This window comes from Acipenser ruthenus, chromosome 19 (assembly GCF_902713425.1).
Source record: "Acipenser ruthenus chromosome 19, fAciRut3.2 maternal haplotype, whole genome shotgun sequence".
NCBI lineage: Eukaryota > Metazoa > Chordata > Actinopteri > Acipenseriformes > Acipenseridae > Acipenser > Acipenser ruthenus.
The window spans coordinates 18947339-18973500 of record NC_081207.1 but is presented as its reverse complement, the minus strand read 5'-3'; the positions used below and the strand labels follow the sequence as shown (position 1 = coordinate 18973500).

Below are 26162 nucleotides of genomic sequence, written 5' to 3'. Positions count from 1 at the left end.
TGTCACAACATTTAATTTAGAGAGTTCAAGATTAACCAGCAACAGCAAGACTGTCACGCTGTTTTTACTGCACCTTCCCTCCGCTGCTAAAACGTTGTTAATCCTCAGCTCAGCATTTCGGCAATCTTACAGACTGCCAGCTGCCATGCTAATCCTATACACCATCCACACAGCTCTTTGGGCTGCATACTTATGAACAAAATCTGGGGGTATACTACTGTTATAAAAACGTAATCTGTCAGCATTACTAAAACTAATTCAAAACAGGGAAGCCTGCCTTTAAAAGCCTTTATGGTAGTAGTACATCTTTGATTGCTCCCTGCAAAGTACACATGTGGTTAACCACTTCATCCAGCGATGGTGAAGATGGTTGTGCTTTTGTAAAAATTGGCTGCATGACTGCTTGTTAACTTTATGCGTAATCCCTGGCAGGTACTCTATTATATAAAAGCTGTATCTCCCTATTGCAAGTCTGTTGTCTATAGCCATCCTAACAAGTGAAATAACCACAGAACTCCATTGAAGTTCATGGAGTATTCTGTTTATATAACAAATACAATGGGTGGAAAAGAAAGTTTGTTAAAACCTAATCAAACAGCTGAAGTCAGAGAATGAATTTCCTTAGATCAATCTCTGCATCTACTTAGCAACGGTCAGTTGGTCACTTAGTTTAAAAAAAAAATACAAAAATAAAAATCACTCAGCAGCATAGAATATGAAAGTTATTCAATACTAGATCTCAATATTAGTTGTATAACTAGAGGCTACACCATGAACAATCTTACTGTAGTCATTCCACAGATGACGACAGACAAATAGCCCACAAGCCCTGATATTTAACAGCGGCTATCAGAGAATTAATTTCTTTAGGTCAAGCTCCGGATCTAACTTGCCAGCACGGCGACTGGCCCAGTCATTCTGTCGTTGGATTTGAATGAATGCACAATAGATTCTAAAATGACATCCAGGAAGAAAAATAAATAAATATTCTCAGGTCCACCAAATATGAAAGTCTCAACACTGTATATGAAAAGATCTAGGGCCTAAAATGGCAGGTAAAGCAACAATATATCTTTTTTTATTAACGCCCCAAGTCTGAGGTGTGTGGTCACAGCTGCCCCCGGTGTCTCCACATCCTGTCTATTATGGCAGGCATTTCTCATACATTGTCTAGTGCTTGTAAATGCAATACACTACAATTTGGTTTTCCTTCCAGACTGAAACCAATCTGGTGTTGCGATACACCCGACGAGTGACTCGCATGCTGTGCTGAGATAAGCTTTGAAGTAAAGCCCTGCCTTCAGGGAACATGCCAGGCATATGAATAATTTTGTATAACATTGTTTCAATCTACATTTTTTTGCATATATGTGCACGTGTTCTGCAATCTAAAAGCACAAAAGGAAGAATAAGGTTTTACTAGAGCAGCCACAGCTGGTTTCACAGACCATGTGGGCGTTTAAGACCACAGAAAAAGGAATATTCAAAAGCTACACATTCATATGTTACCACTTTTACAAAATAGACAAAGTGATTTAGTTCCAGATCTGTTTTTTTGTAGCCTAGTTATTCTTATGCCTTTTTAATAATAATAATAATAATAATAATAATAATAATAATAATAATAATAATAATAATAATAATAATAATAATAATACAGCACGTCAGGTTCATGTCCTTCTATGTGTGAATGAATTGTACCTTTGTGCCCCTCTGCCAGAAACCGTTTCACTGGCAACACAGGTGCTGAAAAAAGAACTACACTACCTTGCCACCTTTTAGGCCCTTGGCATTGCCCTACTGTAGGGCATGTTCTCCTTGTTTACCCTGGATTCCTCGATTACTCTGTAAGACCGAATGAAAGTTGTATTTTCTTAAGCATTGTTCCGGATTAACAATTAACAATGCTTTGCTTGTACTCAGATAGCACCAGCTACTTCCAAGACGACAACGAACCCATCTATCATGCCGGAGTTGAGCGTGATCATTTGAGGAGCATGAAAGTGAATCGCCTCTCTCAAGGCCACCACAGTACCAAATTGATTATGCTTGGGATGAACCTGAAAGAGGAATCCATTATCACGATTCTCTACCTACATCTCTGCACCAATTCCCTGAAATATTATATGACTAAATGAATAAAGAGTGTGCACATGTAAAAATGGATACAAGTCAAGATGGATGAACAAGCCTCCATATACCCCCAGATTCTGATACTCTAAAGCCCTTGTTACACGAGTCAATTTACTAGCAACTTTTATCGCCTGCGACCAAATCCCGTGAGGATTGCCCCATGTAACAGCCCTGACAACGTATTGTCAACGTTCTGGCAACTGAGTGGAAACGCGATTGCTTGAGTGGACAGCAATCCTACTCCAAGCAACAGGTTCCAGGCAATATCCAATCAGAGCACTGGTGTGTGTCACGTGATTCTGTCTGCTACAGTGAAAACAACACTTGAAATGGAAATGAAAGCCGCAATTACCTGGACTCAGGAGAAAGAAATACTTCTCATAGAGTTTTATGAAGGTTGGTCAACACATCGTTATTTTGGTAGTGGACTATTTTGATAACAACCAATACTGGGAGCTTTTAGCAAGTTTTGAAAACTACGCCCGAACTGCACCTTTGTTCAGGTCTCCCCTTCTTAATATTTAAAATACCTTTGTATAAAAGACAGCAGTAATAATAATAATAATAATAATAATAATAATAATAATAATAATAATAATAATAATAATAATAATAGGGGAATAAAAATGTAGCTACTGTAACTCTGCCAAACTGATGTCCATTATGTTATTTTGTTACCTTTTTTTAAACCGTTACTCCGCAGCACTGTGATAATATAACCATAAAAGGCCGTTTTTTTATTACGACCGATTATATATATATATATATATATATATATATATATATATGCATGCTGCTTTTTGTAATGAAGGTGGATTTAATTATTCTAGTTGAACTGTTTAGAGCACAAATTCCTCTGAACTGAGTGGGATTCTAGGTGTTAATGGCACGGGAACAGCATATAACAGTAGGTATTTTACAGCATTTAAAGAAATTAAGAATTATCGTTCATTTTTATCTACGTGTAGTACTGTACGTTAAATTGAGTTTTACATATTTGGCTTTTATTCTGTAAACGTTACTACTTTATTATTATAATTATTAGTTGTTCAATTATTTAAAGATGACAGTAATACTAAATAGTTGTACTGATGCTTGGTATTTGTAAGTATATGACCTGAAAACCAGAACCACGTGACGTAATTCTTAAATATGATTGGATATTGCTTGGATTAAAGGCAATTTGTATCGAATGCGAGTTAACTGTTAGTTGTATCGTGTAACAGGTCAAATCCCCCGCGGTGACGTCATAGGCAACACGTTGCTGCAATTTATGTTGCCAGCGCGTTGACTCGTGTAACAAGAGCCTAAGTGTGACAAACACATTAATAACTTCCCTATAAGCAAGGATAATCTTCCTCCACCACATCACGCAACATCTAAAAAATAAAATTGTTTAGGATGGGCCCCTTACAAGAAAAACATGGGAATTGCAGTCCACTAATTTTCCATGAAAGAACATAAAGTACCTTCAACAAACTGCTGAAGTTATACTATTTTGTGAAGAGCAAAGTGATGATGAATTGTGGTCAGAAAGATGACAACAGTCCTAACTTCTGTTGTGGAATGGCAGTAATACCAGGAGATTATCCCTGCGTGCTGAACAACAGACAGATCGGAAAGGCTTGGCAACATTTCAGCTTTTAAATGACTGTCTGGAAAACAGATGGATTATTTACACTCCTGCAACAGAAGTTCAACATGTATACACAATTATATTCGGTATGCATGCATGTAATTGAGAAGTACAGAGAATATTCACAACTCAATACCCCATCTGCACGGCTCCAGTTAAGGGATATTTACAAAACCCTTCAGTGTGCTTTCTCGATATGAAAAAACATTAACATAAGGAAGCATGAACACTCAGTATTGTTCTTGTATATGACCATAACCATGATAAATCCCCAAATCCACCACCGACACGAATATAGGCCTAGCATCGATTAGGTACAGTAGAAATGAGTGTATGTGCAAGTCCCTTTTTTCACATGCTTAATATAAACATCTCTGAATATCACTCACTTTTTTTAGTACAGTGTATTTATGACAAGTTTTGAACACTCTCAGCTATTCACTTTCATAGGGATTCTAAGTCCTGTTATCCTGCAATTCACAGCACAGCTTGCCACTGAATGACTGATACCAGTGAAATCCAACTGTTGGTTTAAAATTACAGACACACGCCATGTATACATTTGACTAAGTTTGTTATAGTTTCTCCCCATAGACCCGAGCGCCCAGCTGGTAACAGTGACATCATTGCTCTCCCTGCTGCTTACCTTTGCCAATCTGAACAAAGCCGATAACGATGATGATCCCGAGGGCGAACAGTTTTGCCGCGGCGAAGGCATCCTGAACACGGGTCGCTGCCTTCACACTGTAACAGTTCACTGCTGTCAGCACCACTGAAACACAGAAACACACAGCAAATCAAACACTGTACCCAACACGCCACAGAAGTGGAAAGGGTGCAAAAAATCCACTTTGAGAAGAAAATAAACATTTCCATTCCCTCAAAAGTGTACGCTAATTACACCCCACTACAATATGGTGGTTGGCCAGAGAAGCTCCCCACTTATAGGCAGAGGTGCACATTAACACACCCTTAGATATTTACACCAGTGTGTACATCAAAAGGTATACAATAGGTCAAAAGGTATAGGTAAACATATATGTCTTGCTTGACTGCAATAGAAAAAGCTAAAAATGTTGACACCAATTTAAAAACCACCAATTTTCCAAAACTTGGACACCCAAGAAAACTCAAAGATGTCTTTCTCAGCGAAGTAAGGTTTTAGCTGCTGAGAGAGATGGCTTTCAGCTGTTCAACTCCCAAGCACAAACCTGACATGGTTTTTTAGAGGAAAGTAGTTTGTCCTTGGCTTGTTGGGTTATGGACTTTTTTAGCGCAGTGTCATTCCGAGGCACAGCTATGGTTGTTTAGTAATGATAAATTGGGGAGAAAAACCGGGGTAAAAAAATTGGCGATGACTAAATTTAAAAAAAAAAAGAAAAGTATTTACTAGGTCACACATTAAAGACTCCATAAAAAGAAGATCACATTATGGTAAAGGTGTATTTGATGTTAAAACTGGATTTTTTTTTTTTTTTTTTAATACCTGAAATATCTGCTTATCTTTAATAGTTATAGATTTGCATGTTCCGTCTGCTGTGTTGCAGGTACCCAGCGTGTTGCACTACTGCACGCAAAACAACATTCCAGGAAGGCTTCACTGAAAAGTTAGCAGAAAGAGGTTTCTTTTTCCTAACATCTGTGTGGGTGCTTGATCAAAACCGGTTCCCTAAAGTACAGTCAAATAAAAGCATCACTTGGCAATATAGGTTTAAAAGAAGGGGATAGACATCATTTTTGTTCGCAGAAACAAGCATTCCACAATTCATTTGAATTCTTAACCAGACGGGACTGTATGTCTAAATTACAGCAGCTTGAGGGAATCTAAAAATAAGTCATTAATGAACACAGAATGATGGAAAGCTCTAATGTCCCTGCAAATTTGTGAAAATGCATCAGCCATCTCCAAGGAAGCTGCCTGGAAACAGAGCAAACTGTAACTATTACATCAAACGGTTCCCCAAGAGGGAAAAGTAATTATGGGTCAATGGGGGCATTAGATGCTGTGTGTATGCAGAGGAAGTCATGTAACTAGTAGTTTGGCATAATATACATGTGTACATAAAAAATAAATTAAATAAAAAAGGTGGGTCGTTGAAAATACTTCCTTTCATAGTCCTTTGAGTTCCTGTTTTACGCTCAGACACCTGCAGAGCCCGACATCCTCTTACCCAGACAGCACAGTGCTTGCATCATTCATTAAAGACAGGAAGTGCCCCACCCCCACTGTAACAGAGGCAGCATGGTCTGTCTGCCACAGAAGATTAGGCCAACCTAAAACACAGTGCCACTGGGATAGAGGGAGATTAAGCTAACAAAGACCAGCCCTGTCCACCACCATGAGACTGATGGCCTGCTAAGAACTTTTACTTTGTAGGAATGTTTATTTCAAGGATTCATGGGATGATACAATCTGAATGGTTTCACATTTCAAAAACATTATAAGTACATTATAAAATTCATTATTATCCATTTGAGCTGAACCAGTCAGTGACCTATCTGGCTTTCTGCAGCCATCCAGCCACTTTTTAAATTTACATCTGGATCCATACACTATTAATATACACAACATTCTCACTGCAGAATCTCTTTGAGAACCATCACATTTATCATTGCCATTTTAAAGACTGTTGGAAAGTATTGAGTGAAAATTTTAATTAAGCTTTGAAGATGGATCTCTTGCAATTTATTCGGTGGAAAAGTCTGTGTTACTTTCTCCATATTGGCACAGCTTATAATTCTACAAGGCTCTGAATAAACTCAAGAGTATTGTGAAAATGTAGATCACCACTACTTTCATCCACAGAACTGAGGAGTAGTGGTTAGGGCTCTGGACTCTTGACCGGAGGGTTGTGGGTTCAATCCCCAGTGGGGGACACTGCTGCTGTACCCTTGAGCAAGGTACTTTACCTAGATTGCTCCAGTAAAAACCCAACTGTATAAATGGGTAATTGTATGTAAAAATAATGTGATATCTTGTAAGTCGCCCTGGATAAGGGCGTCTGCTAAGAAATAAATAATAATAATAATAATAAAAAGTTAAATGTGACATACAGTAAGCATGTGGAGTTAAGTGAAAAGAAAAGGTAATCATCAAGTTTCTCTTACAGAATAAATCGCCTTCCTTCCCACTGATAGCAAAGCATTCTGTATCCCACTTAAACAAACAGGCAAAGTTGTACCTGCATTTCTTGTACCCGTAATTCAAGATGCTCAAAACAAACAACTGAATAGTGCACTTGTGTTTCCAAAATGCTACACCCTCTTATCTATACAGTTAGAGCATTAACAGGGAGTGTTATCTTGTGTGCTGGATTTAGCACCCTCCTAAAGACTGTATGTGCTGGTTTTGGGAGTGTAAAAGCAAATGTCTTATCCATGCTAATGGGGTACAGTCTGCCTTAATGGTACAACTGATAAAATATAATATATAGATGTCTCTATAAAAATGAATTTATACATATAAATTGTTAAATTACAGATTTACTAAACTTTGTGTTAAAGAAATATAATAGAAAAAAAAGTTATGCATATGTAATTATCAAAACATCTAATTGATGGTATTCAGGTCCCAGTACTTTTTAAATATGTATTGTAATGTGGCCGTTGCATTCTTATTTTCCTGCCTTGCTCAAACTTAAAATAATTACTTTAAGCCATATTTACAGTACACCTTTGAATTAACGAAGCTGTTGGGGTCCAAGCCCTTTGTTCATTATATTGAGGGGTTCGTTATAGCGAAAGGACAATCAAAATGAACGATAAACTGTTGGAGTAAGTTAATGAGCTGAGATTATGAATAGAAGTAGAATTACATGTACCTCTTTGTCTCATGTATGCATAGTGTTCCGCGTTTGCGGTTCACTCAGCATTTTACAGAAAAATTACAGGATTTTCTTTTTTTAAAACTGGACATCGTTTTTACTGATTTATAACCGATTTTTGTCTATTGTTCAATATTTTCCCGGTACTATTTTCTAGGAAATACACAACATTTTGATTAAAATGCTGTTTTATTTTGACTCTGACATTGTAATAAGCAGCCCTACACTCTATCCAAGGATACAGCAGACGTTTTGACGTCAGAGGATCAAATAACGTTCAAACGTGGTTCACTGTCACGTCACAAACATATTATCACGGGATTATGTTGGCCAATCAAAGTCTGATTATTGTAGCAATTGCTGGGCGCAGTAACTACCAGCTTGATCAAAAACTTAATTGAAATATTTACACAAAAAATATAATATTTTTACTGGATGAGAAATGGGCAGAAAACGTAAATTAGTTTATGAATATTCAAAAGAAAACGAATGCAAAATAGCAGAAGTGGGTCAGATGAGGCAGAGTATACATAGTGTTGCAAATACTGCTGCATTAAGGTACATGATCCAGCTGACAATAAAAGAACATACTGAAAAATAAGCAACACATTAAACTAAAAATAGAAAGTGACCTGCGACAGTGACATTTATGCGGCTTTTACACACGCTTTAATAAAAAGAGAGCGCAGAATGACTGTTAATGAGTTTGTCAGAGCGCTGTGCTTTGCTGGACAGCCACTGTTTATTGCAGAGGTATGTATCGGTGACTGTGCGACAGTCTGTCCATTAGCTAAAACACTGCCTAACGCCGACAATCTTAATCGTAAGTATTTGACAGAAAAATGGTGATGCTTTAGTTGGTAAACTTACATGGAACGCATTGATGGAAATGTCCAGTGTGATTTTTGACGCGTCTCCCGATGGCTTGCACCACCCAGTTCTGTCAATTTTCTTTTCTTTTTATGATTTCAAGGCAAATAAACCTGGCTTGTTTTGTGCTGATGTGCTGACCTTCTGTAGATACTATTTCCGTCAGCACAGCGATTGCCGAAACGTTCGCAAAGTACCAGCTAACTTTAATAGAACGTGGCTTCGACGTGCACAGATTCTGTTCGTGAAGCTCTTACTCCTACTGTTATTCCTAAAATTTGAAACGGATCCAGCTTGAATTAGGCAGCAGCTTCTTAACATGCACGTCAAACCCCAATACGCATACCTCAAACCATAAATGTTGTGGGCACAGCAGTTTTGTTACATCTGTCCTCAAAGCAGACAGATGCTGTCCATTCATATGTGGAAAAACAATATTAGATACGTGTTGATTGGTAGTGATGGAGTTTAACCTAACTACCTCAGCCACTGATTCATTGTGTGACCCACAGCAAGTCTCTTAACATCCATCCTTGTGCTCCGTCTTTCGGGTGAGATGTAATTGTAAGTGACTCTGCAGCTGATGCATAGTTCACACACCCTAGTCTCTGTAAGTCGCTAAATAAACAAATAATAATAATAATACTTGATTCTGTGACAATTTTTTTTTTGCACGCACTTTGTCGGAAAATCAAAGCGATACTCAAACAAAATCTCCTAAAATAAGATAATTCAGTGAGCACACATTCCTCCTTATATCCTTCGGTACAATCAGTCTATCTAGGATTCAATCAGTGAAAAGAAAATGTATATTAACAAGTAGATTGCCTTCCTCCCAGGAAACCAAGACGAAAACAGATCAGCAAAAGCGATGAACTACGATTCAACTGTTTCTAAAGGGAATTTATTACTGGGATAGTCGTTTTTACAGGAACTGGCTGAAAACGAGCTCCCTTGGTTTGCGTCACCATTTATTTAAAAAAAACCATCCTGAAAATAAAATATATGTTTGTAATAATTTAAAAACTTCATTTAAAACCCACATCAACAGTATATATATATATATATATATATATATATATATATATATATATATATATATATATATATATATATATATATATATATATATATATATATAATTATAATACGATTACTATACGTGTATTTGTCTGGTATTCGATTTTTACAGTGGGCACTTTCTGCGGCATGTGTTGACAGCAAAAACACCAACATGTTTAATCTAAGGGTGATTTTTAAGTGAATACAATATTTATAAAAGCTTGACATTGAGTCTATATAGAAATAATAAGTTGCTGATTTACATCCATCTGCAACAAATGCGTTACAATACAATTTTTGTAACTTTTTTTTCAAATATAGACCTTCATGATATTTTATTCATACATTAATATACATCACAGAGTTGGGTTCCCTTTCTATTCACACTGCAGCAGCCCCATCAGAAGCCGTCCATGCCACACAGGCTATGTGCAATCCCAGCACTGATGGAAATTCAACAATATTATAACGCAGATTTATTTTGACGCTGGAGTCAGTGCAGAGAATATTTATAGAATTGACTGCCTTATGAAGTAACGCAACTGTTACTTGATACAGGCCACGGGGAATGACAAAAAATATCTGGCTATTTGAAAAGACCCTGCTGTTGCATAAAATCCCCACAAATCATTATTATTTTCATACATCAGTAATGCTTGGCTTTGCGAGTCATTCATCACGTAAAATGCAGTAAGCAAGTACTCATAAAATAGTAAGAATCATTTTCCAGACAGCAACTAACAGAAAAAGTGTTAGCATTCTCCATATAACTGCTACAACACAAGCGCACAACCAGTGGCGGAGCAATACCAGGTGCAGCAGGTGCAACTGCACAGGCCCCCGCACTCAGAGGGCCACGGAGGGGTTCAAAAGTTTTTATTTTTTTATTTTTTTAACAATGATAATATCCCTCGCATTTATAATTTGCAGATGTTACACATTTGTATCACTATAGCTGCCGGTGTGCGGTGCCAATAATTCAGATTGTATCCTCCCTCATTTCAACAGGTATCACTATTGTCTTAATTATCCTAACTTTCTTCCCCCGAAGGCTGGTACGAGGGACGTCTTCATGGAAGGTTTTGGGGTACTATTCAGCACAGACATTTGCAGTTATATTCTGCGTGCACGATTCATTCTGTAGTTTAAACCAGTGGTGAGCGAACTTGGGGCCGCGCACCCCTGGGGGGTCGTGAAGTGTCACTAAGGGGGGCGTGACTAAAGAGGCAGTTCTGTTTATAAAAAAAAAAAAAAACCCAAACATTTTAAATAAATACATAAATGACTGCTAATTAGGCCGTTCTTACCTTTCAAATGAGCCGTTGGCGATTACTCTAGGTAGGAATTGTACTAGAACCGGATAAATTGTGTTTGAAGTGGCGAGTGTGTCAGTGAAACTGCAGTGAACAGTGCCGATAAGTGTAAAACAAAATGTCCTGTATTAATGTAAATCGCGTAATTTTTCCGATATTTAACCAAAAAAGTCCAGATTTAGCTAAATACATAAATGTTAACAAACAGTCTTAAAAGTTGGAGTGTAAACGCAGCTCTGCAACATACACTGCCAAATCACACGTCAATGCTGCTTGCATGTTAAGAGCTATGCTCACCGGACGCGAGCTTGCGAATCAAAAATAAATAAAACTATTGATTTAATGGAGTAATGCACAACACAAGCGAAGCGAGTGGCGTGCATGAAGTGAGCAATTATAGAAATACATTTGTTTTATTTGTAGTTTGCTATGTTCTATTCGCGTCGCAACAATGGACCAATCAGAAATAAAGTCAAAGGTAGCGGGTCAGACTGTCAGTGTCTCGCTCACGCAGAGATTACCACAGAAAGAAATACAAAAAATCTACATCAATGAGAATTTAATTATTAAAGTCGAAAAATATAATGTTCTTTGTGATGCCAGTGTCTGTGGTTATAAAGACAATAAAAAGGTCGCACATGTCAAGAAATAGCAGAACAATTGGAAATTGATGGTATGTCTCTCTTTATTTCACCTTAATTTTAGTCAGTGACGTGGAGTGCCACACACTGGTTTCGTATTTCTGTAAAATGACGCTTCTTTGTTTTAATAATGTTGACCAATAATAATAATCACATTAGCTCTTTTACAAGCCGGTGGTATTCCCTAAACTGTTTCCTTTAGTGTGTGGTGTTCCCATGCTCTTCTGTGTTTTATTTATTTTATTTCGTCTCCACAAAAGGAGCAAAAGGAGACAGTCTTTTCATGACTAGCTAGTTTTTTGTACTCGTGCTGTATTTGTGTCGTTCGCTGCTCCCGATGTGCATACTGTATTTTGTGAAAACCTAAAATTTAATTACTGAACGATAATGTTTTTCAGATTGATGTCAGGTAACTGTTTCACGGATTTATTTGTTAGTAATGTTGGCTAAATGTTGACTTGCCAAGTGTAAACAAAATATTTAAATTCACTGATTTATTTGTTAAAAACCCAGGTTTAACATGTCAAAATGTTCACTCGAAGTGAAAAAAAAAAAAAAGATTTCAAGACTGACTTTAAATGTTGAATTTGTGATACGCGTATGTATTTAGCTAAATCTGGACTTTTTTGTGGTTAAGGAAAAAAATACGCAATTTACACAAAATCGGGGGAAAAAACTGTTACAATATAAAGTTATGGTCTAACGTTTTAATATGGGGGGAGGGGGCACTACAAAATGTTTGCTAAAAAAAGGGGGGTGGCATTTAAAAACTTTGCGCAACACTGGTTTAGACGGAATCTGTCGGGTGCTGGTGTGGGCATCAAAATAAACCACAGAAAATTAACATGGCTGTATTAATGATTTAATAATAATAATAATAATAATAATAATAATAATAATAATAATAATAATAATAATAATAATAATAATAATAATAATAAATAAATAAATAAATAAATAAATAAATAAATAAAACGGTTTCCTATGTGAGACAATTTATGCAAATGTCTGTGCAGAATTGTGAATTTTGTAATAATTTTAGTGATCGCAGAACTGGGTAATCCTGGTAGGACTAGAGTTTAAACCTGTTCGTTTACGATTAAAAAACAATGTAGTGTTGGATGTAGATGTACGCAATATAAAATAAAGTAGGTGAGTAGAAAACGTTGTTATTACGTACTGTTTCATACATGACATTCTGACAATTAAATATAGTTCAATATTGAACACTTGATTTGGTATGTTTGATGTTTATAAATAAGGATTACATTAACGTTTGGGGAGGGTGGGGCTACAATAAGGTCCTGCAGTGGGGCCCATCTTCCTCTTCCTCCGCCACTGCGCACAACAGCACAAACGTTAGGTTACCTACCGTAACCCTGGTTCCTTGAAAGAGAAGACGACCACCAACATTAAGTATGGGATATTCCGTGCCCTAGAGGTAGGTAATACTGAGCTCTCTATATCAGAGCTGCTGAAGGCCCCTTCCTGTGATGACGCACTCGGTCCCGCCAACCAAGGGTATAAAACCGTCACTCACCGGAAGATCTCCCTCTTTTTCCGCCGAACCCGTGAGGGCGACCGGAGCGACCTAATGGTTGGTGGTCGTCTTCTCTTTCAGGGAACCAGGGTTACGGTAGGTAACCTAACGTTCCCTTTCAAGTCTACCACCAACATTAAGTATGGGATAATGTATACCAGAGCCGTCGCGAGGGAGAAGGAACGGCAGCATATGAGGGACGCACAACGCTGTCTAACCAGAGGTTAGCAGTGCGAACTTACACCCTCAAGGACCCTTGTGCCCACAGATGGTACAGCAGGATCACCACATTAATGCGGTAGAATCTGGTGAAAGTATGCGGCGTAGCCCAGCTAGCCGCAGCACAAATCTCAGACATCGAAGTGCCTTTAAAAAGGGCCCACGATGTAGCCAACCTAGTCGAATGCGCAGCTACTCTACCAGGTGGGGGTAACCCAGCATCACCATATGCAGTCGACACCGTGTCCGCAATCCAGTGTGACAGACGCTGCTTAGAGAGGGGCTGTCCCAAGGTCCGTGTACCATAACAAACAAAAAGCTGATTCGATTTACGCAAAGCTTTTGTCTGAAGTACATAAAACCTCAATGCCCGCACTGGACAGAGGAAATTTAGTTTCTCATCCTCCTGTGAAGTAAACGGAGGCGGGTGAAAAGACTCCAGTTCCACAGATTGGTTTATATGAAAAGCTGTAATCACCTTGGGGAGGAAAGCGGGGTTGGTGCGCAGCGAAACTCTGCTTCCATCCTCCCACACACGCATGCAGGAGCTGTGCACAGACAGCGTCTGCAGCTCACTGACCTGCTTAGCAGAGGTGATAGCCAAAAGGAAGGCTGTCTTCATAGACAGATACTTCAGTTCTATGGAGTCTAAAGGCTCAAATGGGGCCTTTGTAAGAGCCTCCAGTACCATGTTAAGGCTCCACTCTGGAAGAATAGTCCTTCTCGGAGGATGTAATCTCCGTGCGCCTTTGAGAAAGCGCGCAGCCAAAAAATGCGCACCCGGAGACTTAGAATCTACGGGGGTATGACAAGCAGATATAGCTGCCAGATACACCTTCAGCGTGGAAGGGGACCTTCCAGCCTCAAACAGTTCCTGCAAGAACTGCAATATAACTGGCATCAGGCAAGTAACGGGGTCATGGCTCCTAGCCAGGCACCAGGCTTGAAAACACTTCCACTTGTAGGTATAAACTGACCTAGTGGAGTCTGCCCTAGCATTCTGCATAGTGCTCACAACCGTGTCCGACAGCCCCAGGGCTAGCCAGCGGTCCCTTTCAGGGGCCAGGCCCACAACTGGAACCTGCCCGGATCCGGGTGCCAAAGGGAGCCCTGTGCCTGAGTGAGGAGATCCAGGCGAAGCGGGATCTCCCAAGGCTGGCCGTCCAGCATCTGGCAGAGGGTCGCAAAACATATCCTCCTGGGCCACCTGGGGGCCACTAGAAGAACTGACGCTTTCTCCGACCGGACTTTCTCTAGGAAAGCCGGGAGCAACGGTATAGGAGGAAAAGCGTACAAAAACGCTTTGGGCCAAACGTGTGCTAGGGCGTCTACGCCTAGTGGACCGCCTGAGCGATGGAGGGTGTACCATAGGGGGCAATGTGTCGTCTCCGCCGACGCAAACAGATCGACCTGTGCCTTCCCAAACCGTTCCCAAATGCGCTCCACCGTCTGGGGGTGGAGATGCCACTCTGACAGATGCGGACCTCTCCTGGAGAGGAGATCCGCTGCTAAGTTTACCACTCCCGGAATGTGCGTCGCCCGCAGGGACAGCAGGTTGGCTTGGGCCCATATTAAAAGCCTGAAGGCTATGCGATGCAACCCCAAATACGTGGTGCATTGCACTGGTGCGAGCCGACTCTTTGCATCGTTCAAGGCTAAACCCAGCCTGACCAGATGCTCCGTCACAATTGCCGTGTGGGCTAGAGCTCCCTCTCGAGACTGGGAACAAATCAACGTTGAGCGCGTATCGCGCTGGCCCTGAGGGCGACCCCTGAGACGCTGGTACGTGGATCGACCACAGCCTGCGTTTCCTTTACCTGCTGGCTGGGCCCTGTTACTCTGAAGGCGATGCCTTAGGTCACCCCTTGGGGCTGTGGGGACTGGAACCGTTCTGGTAGCCCGCCAACGGCTCGACCTATTACATGCCGGAGCGCGGGGAGGGAGCAGCGCAGCCACCTGACGGGAAGCCTCCTGGTCTCGAAGAGATTTCTGCAGAATCTCTTCCACAGCTGGCCCAAACGTATGTTCCGGGGATATGGGTTTCCAAGTACCGTGTGCGTAAGCTCCTACGCTGGCGTCGGATAATACGCAGCCTGTGCCAAGAGAATCAGGCTATGCGTGCGCCGCAGTGCTGTAGCACCGGAGAGGACGCTATGCAAAGTGCGTACCCAGACCGCGTGGTCAACACACACACCTGGTCAGCGCAAGGCGTGTACCAGGGGGGGACAAAGGCCAAAGCCGCGGTGGGTGAAGTTTTTGTCAAGCAAAAATTAGTTTACAAGAAGGAAGAAAAGGAGAGAGAGCACACCGAACGCACATGAACCGACACACCGCAGCGGTCAGGTTCGGCCGGCGACTCAGCTCGGACGGGGATACGGTAGTACCTAGCCCCGAGGAAGGGAGCGTGGCTGGGTCACTCGACAGCGGGGATACGGCAGGCCTAGCCCCGAGGAGGATACTTGTGTGACTCTCTATAGGAAAAGTCAACTCACTCGCGGGTGGCTGCACAGACAGCCGCTCACATACAACAGACAGCAAAGAGAGAGCGGCCCGCCCAGGGGGGGATGCTGAAAGACAGAAAGACAAAAAACTCGGCCTTTTTTCAAGAGTCGTTGATTCCGGGAAAGCGGCAAGCCAGCTTTCAGCACGAATGCTAGAACTATAACAGACCCAAATCGACTCGAGGGCTCTTCCTATCAACACGCTCAGTTCTAGACACAGAGGTCCTACCTTACCGTCTTGAGAAGGAAAAAGAGGGAGATCTTCCGGTGACTGACGGTTTTATACCCTCGGTTGGCGGGACCGAGTGCGTCATCACAGGAAGGGGCCTTCGGCAGCTCTGATATAGAGAGCTCAGTATTACCTACCTCAAGCACCCCCTCCTGCTCCAACCCCTACACCCACTACATCCCCTACTAACTCGCCCTCCTTCTCCACCTTCTTGCCCCTCTCAGACTCTGACCTCTCCTCCCTGCTCCAGGGTCACAAACCCACCACGTGTGCCTTGGACCCCCTCCCCACTCACCTCTTTCAAGCTGCTGCTCCTGCTCTACTCCCCTTCATCTCCTCCCTCCTCAACACCTCTCTACTTTCTGGTATCTTTCCCTCTGCCTTCAAAAAAGCCTCCATCACTCCCCTCCTCAAAAAACCTACCCTCGACCCCACCTCCCTCCAGAGCTACCGTCCTGTCTCCCTCCTACCCTTCCTCTCCAAAACCCTCGAGCGGACTGTTCACCGCCAGCTCTCTGCTTTCCTGTCCAACCACTCTCTGCTTGACCCTTTCCAATCTGGCTTCCGCTCTGCTCACTCCACTGAAACCGCCCTCCTGTCTGTCACCAACTCACTAAACTCTGCCTGTGCTGCCTCTCTCTCCTCTGTCCTAATTCTCCTCGACCTCTCTGCTGCCTTTGACACTGTCGATCACTCTATTCTACTATCATCTCTCGCTGACCTGGGGATCTCTGGCACTGCTGTGGCCTGGTTCTCCTCCTACCTCTCCAACCGCACTTACCAGGTAACCTGGCGTGGAGCAACCTCCACACCTCACCCTCTCTTAACTGGAGTCCCCCAAGGGTCAGTCTTGGGTCCTCTCCTATTCTCTCTCTGCACCCGCTCCCTGGGCCCCCTCATCGCATCCTATGGTTTCTCATACCATTTCTATGCTGATGATGCTCAGATTTTCCTCTCCTTCCCCACCTCTGACTCCACCATCTCCTCCCGTATCTCTACCTGTCTGTCTGCTATTTCCTCCTGCACTCGCATCACCTCAAACTCAACCTCTCTAAATCTGACCTCCTTTTCTTTCCCTCCTCCTCCCCCTCCTCTGATCTCTCTATCTCTGTTCCTCTGGAATCTACCACACTCTCTCCCTCTTCCTCCGCTAAGAACCTCGGAGTCACCCTGGACCCCTGCCTCTCTTATTCCCAGCACATCTCCACTCTGGCACGCACTTGCCGATTCTTCCTGAGCAGCATCCGAAGAATCTGACCCTTCCTCACCAACTACGCTACCCAGCTCCTGGTCCAGGCCCTGGTACTCTCCCGCCTAGACTACTGCAACTCCCTCCTGGCTGGCCTCCCTGCGTCCGCCACCCGTCCGCTCCAGCTCACCCAGAACTCTGCTGCCCGTCTGGTGTTCTCTCTGCCTCGCTTCGCCCACGCTACTCCACTACTCCGCTCGCTCCACTGGCTCCCGATCACCGCTCGCATCCAGTTCAAGACTCTTGTACTAGCCTACAGATGCCTTGACCAGACTGCACCCAGCTACCTCCAGACCCTCATCTCTCCCTACACCCCCACTCGACCTCTCCGCTCCGCCTGCACTAGAAGACTGGCTCCACCTCCGCTACGCTCCCCTGCCTCCAGAGCCCGCTCCTTCTGCACCCTTGCTCCGCAGTGGTGGAATGACCTTCCTACAGATGTCAGGACTGCCCAGTCCCTGACCACATTCCGGCACCTCCTTAAGACTCACCTCTTCAAACAGCACCTGTAGAACTCCTCTGTTTGTATCCTGGGACACCATCACCCTTCATTTAAATGTGCTTTATTTTGCTCTTATCTGCCCCCTATTTTACTGCATTTAATTCTGTACTTCAGAATACTGTAATCTGCCAAGTGTTTAACCTGTAGTATTTTGTATTTAATCATATCCTGATGTAACTATCACTATTATCTGCTGTATTATTGAATTGTGGTTTGTCACACTTGTACTTTGCTTGAACAAAAGTTATTGTATTTCTTGCTCTAATTGTATTACTTGTATTGTAACACTTAATGTATTTGCTTACGATTGTAAGTCGCCCTGGATAAGGGCGTCTGCTAAGAAATAAATAATAATAATAATAATAATAATAATAATATCCCATACTTAATGTTGGTGGTCGTCTTCGACTTGAAAGGGAATCCTTGTTTACGGAGACAAAATACAGTTCATATGCTTTTTACGGCAGACCAAACCTGTCGGTTGATTTTTAAGGAAAAAAGTCTCCTTAAACATGACTAAAACTTTTGTGTATCACTTCGAACTCCTACATGACCAGTTAATGAGGCGATAAGAAGTCAAACTGTCGGAATTTTGTCAATCGTCGAAATTGTGAAAAACAGCAGAATTATTTTCCTTAAATAGTCGGAATGTGAGAAAGGAGTGTTTTGAGTATCGCACATATTCTTTAAACGTGCCTTAAACGTTCCTTATTAAGAAATGTTGGTACCGACACTTGAGTATAGAGGCCCGTTTTGCATGTTTTCACAAGAAAGGTCTCAAATGTGCGGTTTTATAAAGAAACTCATGTTGTAGCCAACACAGCTGGTTTATAGGATATGGCTTGCAAACAGATTTCTTAAACCTAGTGCAGTACCAGGTATCATGTGTTAAAATACTAGAACATGTTTCTTTCAAATGGCACATTTGAGATATAGGCTATAGCAAATGGAAGTGCAAAACACTCAAGCTATGTATTTTTAAAATGATTTTACATGATTTTACAAAAATTACAGGTTAACCAAACCAACAGCATATTTTAAGTAACACAGTACTTATTTTGCTGTTCATCCAATACAAAACATATGTCTGTATTGAATCATCTGGTTTGTGTGATCAAAATGAAGGTGTACAAATCAATTATTATTATTTTGTTTATTTAGCAGACAGCTTTATCCAAGGAGACTTACAGAGACTAGGGTGTGTGAACTATGCATCAGCTGCAGAGTCACTTACAATTACATCTCACCCGAAAGACGGAGCACAAGGAGGTTAAGTGACTTGCTCAGGGTCACACAATGAGTCAGTGGCTGAGGTGGGATTTGAACTGGGACCTCCTGGTTACAAGCCCTTTTCTTTAACCACTGTACCACACAGCCTCCTATCAATCTAATAGTATAAGTGATAAGTGCCATACCCGTGTAAGTATTAGCACACACTGTGGTTTGCAGTTGTGGAAATAACTTTAAAGGCATGTCACAGAACCAGTCCTACAGGAATGTTTAATAGCACCATGGAAATACACGTTAATCATAAGACTTTAACTGTAATGGTATGTAAAAAGTCCATGATGGCGAATTCCTGTAATTATCAAAGGATTCGCTAGCTTTGTATACTTCTCCAAAATTATTTCTAAAGGACAGGCTTAATTTCACATCACTGACACAGTTGATCCAGTCCACAATCAAATGCATGCAAACCTAGGAACACTAAAAGAAAGCTTGTCAAATCCAATGACAAATGTTTTAACTAAGTATTAAAAGGTCTTCAAAGTCTGAATACTTTTAGTATTTCTTAATGCACCAGTGCTTTGTAGTTACAGATGCATGCAAACCTAACAAAAAAAACAAACCAGGCAATAGAATGCCACTTTGATGTACCCTGAATGGATTTTGGGCAGCAGACCGACCACTTCCACTTCATAAAAAACTCAAGGACATTCCCATTCTGTCACACGCAGCTGCTGCTTCCATGAGGGATTTAACTCTGAAAAACTGACCATCATAAAGCGAAGAACAGAGCTTCAGCCCTCTGCAACAGGGAACAGATATTGCATTTCTGTCTTGAGAGTTTGTCCACTGACAACTTCAACAGCCACAATACTGAACTGTGAGATGGTAAGCCAACAGTGACTAAGTGATCCAGAGCAGCATTGGAGAGCCACAGTAGCACTACAAAGGCAATGCTGGAGCTCTGTTCCAAGGGACAATGGTAGCTACACTGGAACGAGGTTGCCAACGTATTTTGAAATAAATAGTATGAACTGACGAACACTGCAGGGAGATGCATGGTATTTTACATACACGCTATCTTTTCAGTAAGTGCAAGGAGAATATCTTAACATTTGTCTTGCACCGTGACTCTGAGAAAGTGATTGTCCCAACTTGTGATGCTGTGGTTGATATTTTCTAGTTTCTATTCCATTTTTGCCGATACATTAAGCAGCTTATAAAAGAGTTTTAAGCTCAACTGGAATCCTTTCATAAAATAACTTTGCTAACAAAAGATCCGTCACATGAGCACTACACAAAGTCATGCGTTCTAAAAGACCCGGGGGAGAATTGACATATGACCCGAAAAAACTAAATGTTAACCTTTAGGTGTGGTTTAGGGGGAGGTACTAGGCCCATATGCCCTATCATCTTCTTCCACTAATTAAATCTATTCTATTTAAACCTCAGTCACTTCCTTCTAGTTGTCTTGTGTTTTTTCGTTTCCTCCTCCTCCTCTAGAATCTCAAACCGCCTTTGCATCGGTCTCCTCTGGATGGTTAGTGATTCCACTTTCTTCAACCGTTTGTTAAGCATCGCTTCATTTACCTCATAGAGGAGGGTTCTCTGTGAGTCAGAGGGGACCCCCGGCCAAACCCCTCCTTTAGCATGCACGATTCCTTGTCTTTTTTTTCTTTCAGGTATTGATGCCTCTATTTACGTGAGGCCCCAAGCGGTGGAACCCCTCTTGTTTGTCGGGTCTCCTCAAAGACGATGACCCCTCTCCTGATTGTCGGGTCTCCTCAGTGACGGAACCCCCCTTCTATTATGTTGTTCTAACATCTACTAACTTGTTTTCTTTCCAGTTCGCGAGCCTCTTCGTATGTCGGGTAACCTCAAAGACGGTGCCCCTCTTTGTATGTCGGGTCACCTCAAAGACGGTGGCCCCCCTCCTGTTTGAGTGACAGAGCCCCTCTTTATATGCGTAGGGCCTTTGAAGGACGGAACCTCTCTTTTATATGTTATACGTTACTAACTTCATGTCTTAAATCATCACAGCAGATGGCCTAGTTCCACCCCGTGAACCAGCTCGCTTCTGAGAATAACACTTGTTCTGACTAAATACAAGGATGGAAATACGACTCCTGTTGCATAGCAGTTTGATCCCTTCCTGGTTACTAGGATTTTAATAAGACACACCTGAGCTTGCTACCTATACACTATGGCTAATGAAGCTTGTAGTAAAACCTGGAATGGGTGAAACTGCTATGCATTAGGGGTCTTATTTCCATCCCTGAAAAAGTACAGGGATGCAATATTCAAATCAGCATAAACAATGTTAAACTTTTGCATAGATTTACTGAAGAGCTGAAATAAAATGTCATGTCAGTAATGATTCGCACAGCTTTGCTTACAGATTTCAGAGTTTCTATGGTGTAGCCTTCATAAAAAATGTCTTTGATGTTAAATCCCAAAGTCTCTGTTGAAACTATAAGTTATAACTATTTTATGAACTGGCTCAAGAGAAAATAAAAGGATTCCATTTGAAATTAATGGGATAATACAAGTACCCTAAACGGTTCAAAGAAACCAGACATCTTTGTCAAGCATCCAATGACATGATTATTCAAGAAACATGCACGCAAATTAACAATACCTTGGCACCAAATGTAAAGGTGTGGTGCACCATGGGTTTAAGGTTGGTGACCTCATATGAAAATATCTGCTTTATAGGACATTCCGCTCCAGGTTTAATAGGTGGGAACATGGAATAGTTAACTGGTTTAGAGTGTAGTGGAATATTAATCGGTTCAATTAAACAACTTGGAACAAATTTGGAACAAAAGCCAAGTTGGAAAGGCCAACTACGGACACCCATGCCTAAAGCAATATTTTAAAAAAAACAAACATCTGATCTACTTTCTAATGAACAACAGTGCAACGAGGTGTAAAATAACAGGAGCCAGGAAGCCAGGTGTGAAAACAAATTGTGTGGGCTGTGAATAGAAAAGCCAAATTAAGCCAAAACGAGAGGATGGAAACACCAGAGGTACTTTAAAAGTAATTGGATCGAACACTGTTAAATACAGTCCCACCCAGAGCCAAAGTAAGAGAATAATTTATAGCGCCTTTGTTCGACCTGTCCCAGAACATGGATGTTTAATCTGTCTTTATTCCCTTGAAACTAAAACTATGGAAATCAGAAACAGAAGCAGAAGTAATAATTCAGTGCTATCTGGTTTGTATAGAACCTGGTTGATGCAGAGTGCTAAATGAACAGCCTCATGCTAACATGAGCACGTGTATGGGTGTGGGCGGGGAGCTACAGCAATGCAGGCAGCACCAGAGCAGTACAGACACAGCTGTGTTGCATCATGCTGTGCAGGCGTGCCAGGCTTTGCTTGTACATGGATAGAGGGCTTAATAAAATGCTAATTGTGTTCAACTAGTGCATACTGGGATAAATCCTGGTTTTGCATGGGCATAATTGCTGGCATCTGATCCTTTTTTTGAACAAGGTATTGTTAAAAAGCAGGACTAGATGTGGGGGAGGTATCATGGGTTGCGAGTGACTGTGGTACGTGACCTAAATGCACGGTAGCTACTCCTTGCTGTCTCTCAAGTAATTTGTGAATGATGGATAGACATACAAAGTCACTGTATTATTAACCCTCTAATTACTAGTCAAATATATGGAAGATCATTTTTTAGGATGCTATGAAGAATCTTGTCATGTGTAACTTAATGGTCAGATTAACTTTTCCTTCAAATTGTTATGGTTTTGTTCTGTTGTCTTTAACTTTGTATGTGCTGCTGTTAAACAAAACAACAAGTATAATTTCCAATATATACTTTGGTTCATTGTACAGGGCACCATTACATTGGCAGCAGAGGGAGGATGAGCAAGTACAATGCTTAATGGTTGCAGAAACCAGGCAGAGGAAATGGAAGTTATTTAGTGCGTTTTGCTATTACTGTGGAAGACGTTTCAGTTCAGCTGATAGATTCTAGAGTTTTGGCACGTACTTTTACATTTCAACCTTGTACACCAATGTCAAACCTTATACGGGATACTCATGATACGGGCTATGTGAACACGGGCAACATGGCGAATATACATTAACAGAATAGACCGCTTGTCTGGTTTCTGTATTTGTGGTCTACGTTAATACAGTTTGACTGTAGCAAGTCGATACATTTCATAGGAAAATAAAACCGTGTATTCAAAACTATTTTCACATTTCTGTACCTCTGGTATTTTCCACAGTTAGTGTATAAATGGGATGATGAAATAACGACAATTTAAATCAGTTCCTGGTATTAGACCCACGTGTACTTGTATGATGAAACACTGTAGTAAGAGCAGCATTAGGAGAACTTCCTTATTTGTATCGTGTAGTAAAACGCACATGTGGACAGAACAGTGTTTGTTGACTCAATATTCTAAATATAAATATGTTGCTTGTTTTTACTTAAATAAAAAGTAAGCTAATTAACAGAAATGTAATGTCATCAACATTATAACGCCTTTTTACTGTGCATCCTGTCTCAACAATTGGCTTGTTAAGAGAAAGGCAATACTTACATATACAGAGACAAGCCACAAGTTTGGCTCCAGACTCTGGTACCGGACAGTCGGGGAAGATGGGTTTGAGGAGGTAGGTGGCAAACACGAAAGCCACGATGTACTGCGAAGAGGGGCGGATAATGAGCAGCTCGATCCACAGCTTTAGGAAAGCTGGCAAGGACCCGTAGACCTCCAGAATGTAGGCATAATCACCGCCGGATTTAGAGATGGTTGTTCCCAGTTCAGCATAGCACAAAGCACCGATAGTGGAGAAGACTCCGCAGACAGCCCAGATGATAAGAGCTAACCCCACAGAGCCGGCCTCCTTGATCACCCCCGTAGGGGTTATGAAGATCCCAGAACCGATGATGGTACCGACAATTATGGCAACGCCATTGACCAGTGTTATGGTTCTTTTTAGAGCGACTCCATCTCCCTCGCTGGCATCTTTGTCTGGGCTCCCCGGCGAGCACTCTGGATTCGGGGAGTCGTGTACCCCCGTGTCCCCGTTTCTGCCGCCGCCAGAACCCAGCATCTTTTCCATCGCCTGGCTATCCTCCTCTGCCCGGTCCGCAGACAAATTTGAATTTCGTTTTTTTAAGTTGTACATTGCTTACGCTGATATTAAGGAATGTTCGATTATTATAATAAAATCACGCGTCTCCGAACAGTAAGATGGGGTGCCTAAAACACACACAACACTCTGTAGTGAACGCACCGCGGTAACTGTTTTCGTACGATTATATGTTACGCTTTACAGTTTAGGCTAAGCGTCACCGTTTCCTCCTCCTTTTTATGATAGTAGCGTCAGTACACCCCCCACTCGATGATTATCGGACAAAAACGAGCACGACAAACAATGGAATGGAAATGAAGGACGTTGCGCCATCTGGTGTCCAAGACCAAGTTGACACGTGCTTGGGAAATTAAATATTGAAAATATCAGCTTCTTAGTAGTGACTGGAGAGTTTATTTAAAACATACTACTGTACTGCACGTTTTGACATTGTGACCCAAGAAGGAACAATAGAGTGATGGGGGTACTTTGGACAGCCATCAAGACCTTACAATCGTTCAAGTTTACACATTGTACTGTTTGCTACATTTGTATAATTGAAAGTTATTTTTCTTGGTCATCATACAAGAAAGAAGTGCGTCTCTTATTTTTCCCCATTCATAAATACCAGAACAGGAATCACTTTGAGTAAAACTAGTATAACGAGCACAAAACCTTAAATCCTAATTTCTGTAACTAAAACATCCAGCCCTTACCTCTCACCCTGAACTCTCACGCACAATGCAGAAGGAAACGAGAGCCTTGCACACACTGCTTTTTTTTGCCACTACTCTGTACAACCAAATACAACTTGCAAAATCACACTGTTGGCTTGCAACCCCCCCCCCCCCCCCCCCCCAATAAATAAATAAATAAAAATAAAATCACTTAACCAAAACAAAACTTATGAAAAAAAATCCATCTGCAGGGAAATTTGAATCATTCAAAAAACGAGATATATATTTTATATTATTGTTTTCCAACTAAATATATTCTAGCGTTATTTTAACATGACTGTGAACGAGCCAGTAATGAATAAAATGTGTATCCAAACATTTTAATAAACCAATTACCGTTATGTAACAAGATTTATCAATTTGATTAATAACTTGATTTAGTTAATATTAAAACATACATGAACGAACTCAATATTTTAAATCAATCAATCAATCTATCTATTTTATATAGGGCCTTTCATAGTGGACCACCATCACAAAGCGCTTTACAAGATGCAGTAACAACAGGAAATCCATAATACATTACTTTAAATACAGAGAAATGCATAATACATGATATACAGTTAAAAAAAAAAAAAAAAAAAAAAAAAAAAAGCATTGGAAAGTGCATAATACATGAAATAGTAGCAGCAACACAGCAGCTAATAGCAGATATCAGGGTTAAAGAGCATGGAAAGCAAGAGAGAACAGGTGGGTCTTGAGAGTTGATTTAAAGCGAGCGACGGTGAGAGCATCACGCACCAAAGCTGGGAGAGAGTTCCAAAGAGTTGGAGCCATGAAGCTAAATGAGCGTTCTCCAAGTGTGGTGCACTTTTGCTTGGGGATACGATATGTTAATAGATAATTAGTGACAAAACATATTCCTCCTAGGCATCAACTGAATTTTTACATGAATGTTATTAAGTAGAAATACAAAAGTTAGTATGAAAATGGAAACGTTTCTACAAAAGAAAAAACCCATTCCAGCACCTCAAAACTGAGCCCATGGTACAAATGCATTCAAACTCCTGTAACTCCTTTTTTGTTCTTTACGCTTTGCAAAACGTATTCTTTGGTAGCGGATTCGACATATTGTAATTTTACTAACACTGAACACACTTTTTACATCTACCAGCAGAGCGATCACATTACATTAACACTGCCCTAAAATCCTGTCAGTGCTCCCCCTCTACATCCCGCTTACAGATAGGCAATCTGTTAGCTCTGATTTGTGAATTTCTGCTTTAAATTGAGTCTGCCAATACTGTATTGCTACACTTCATTATTCCCACAGTTTGGAAACCCGTCGTATAAGACTTCAGCTTATGGTGCCCCCTAGTGGTTAAATGCAACCATTTCTATTAAAAGGACACCACAACCTGCAGTCATCTTTTC

At 41.2% G+C, this 26162-nt stretch overlaps 1 protein-coding gene across 1 annotated transcript in view; it reads right to left on the bottom strand.

Annotated features, from left to right (window-relative positions):
* The window catches only part of LOC117424524 (large neutral amino acids transporter small subunit 1-like), a 46156-nt gene extending 21784 nt beyond the window's left edge, over positions 1-24372 (bottom strand). Inside the window, exons 1-2 of the mRNA XM_034040925.3 lie at positions 23514-24372; positions 4416-4541 (exon numbers count right to left, since the gene is read on the bottom strand). Of these exons, the coding sequence (XP_033896816.2) occupies positions 4416-4541; positions 23514-24105 (718 nt within the window). The 5' untranslated portion in view covers positions 24106-24372. The remainder of the gene's footprint in view (positions 1-4415; positions 4542-23513) is intronic.
* Between the last annotated feature and the right edge of the window lie 1790 nt (positions 24373-26162).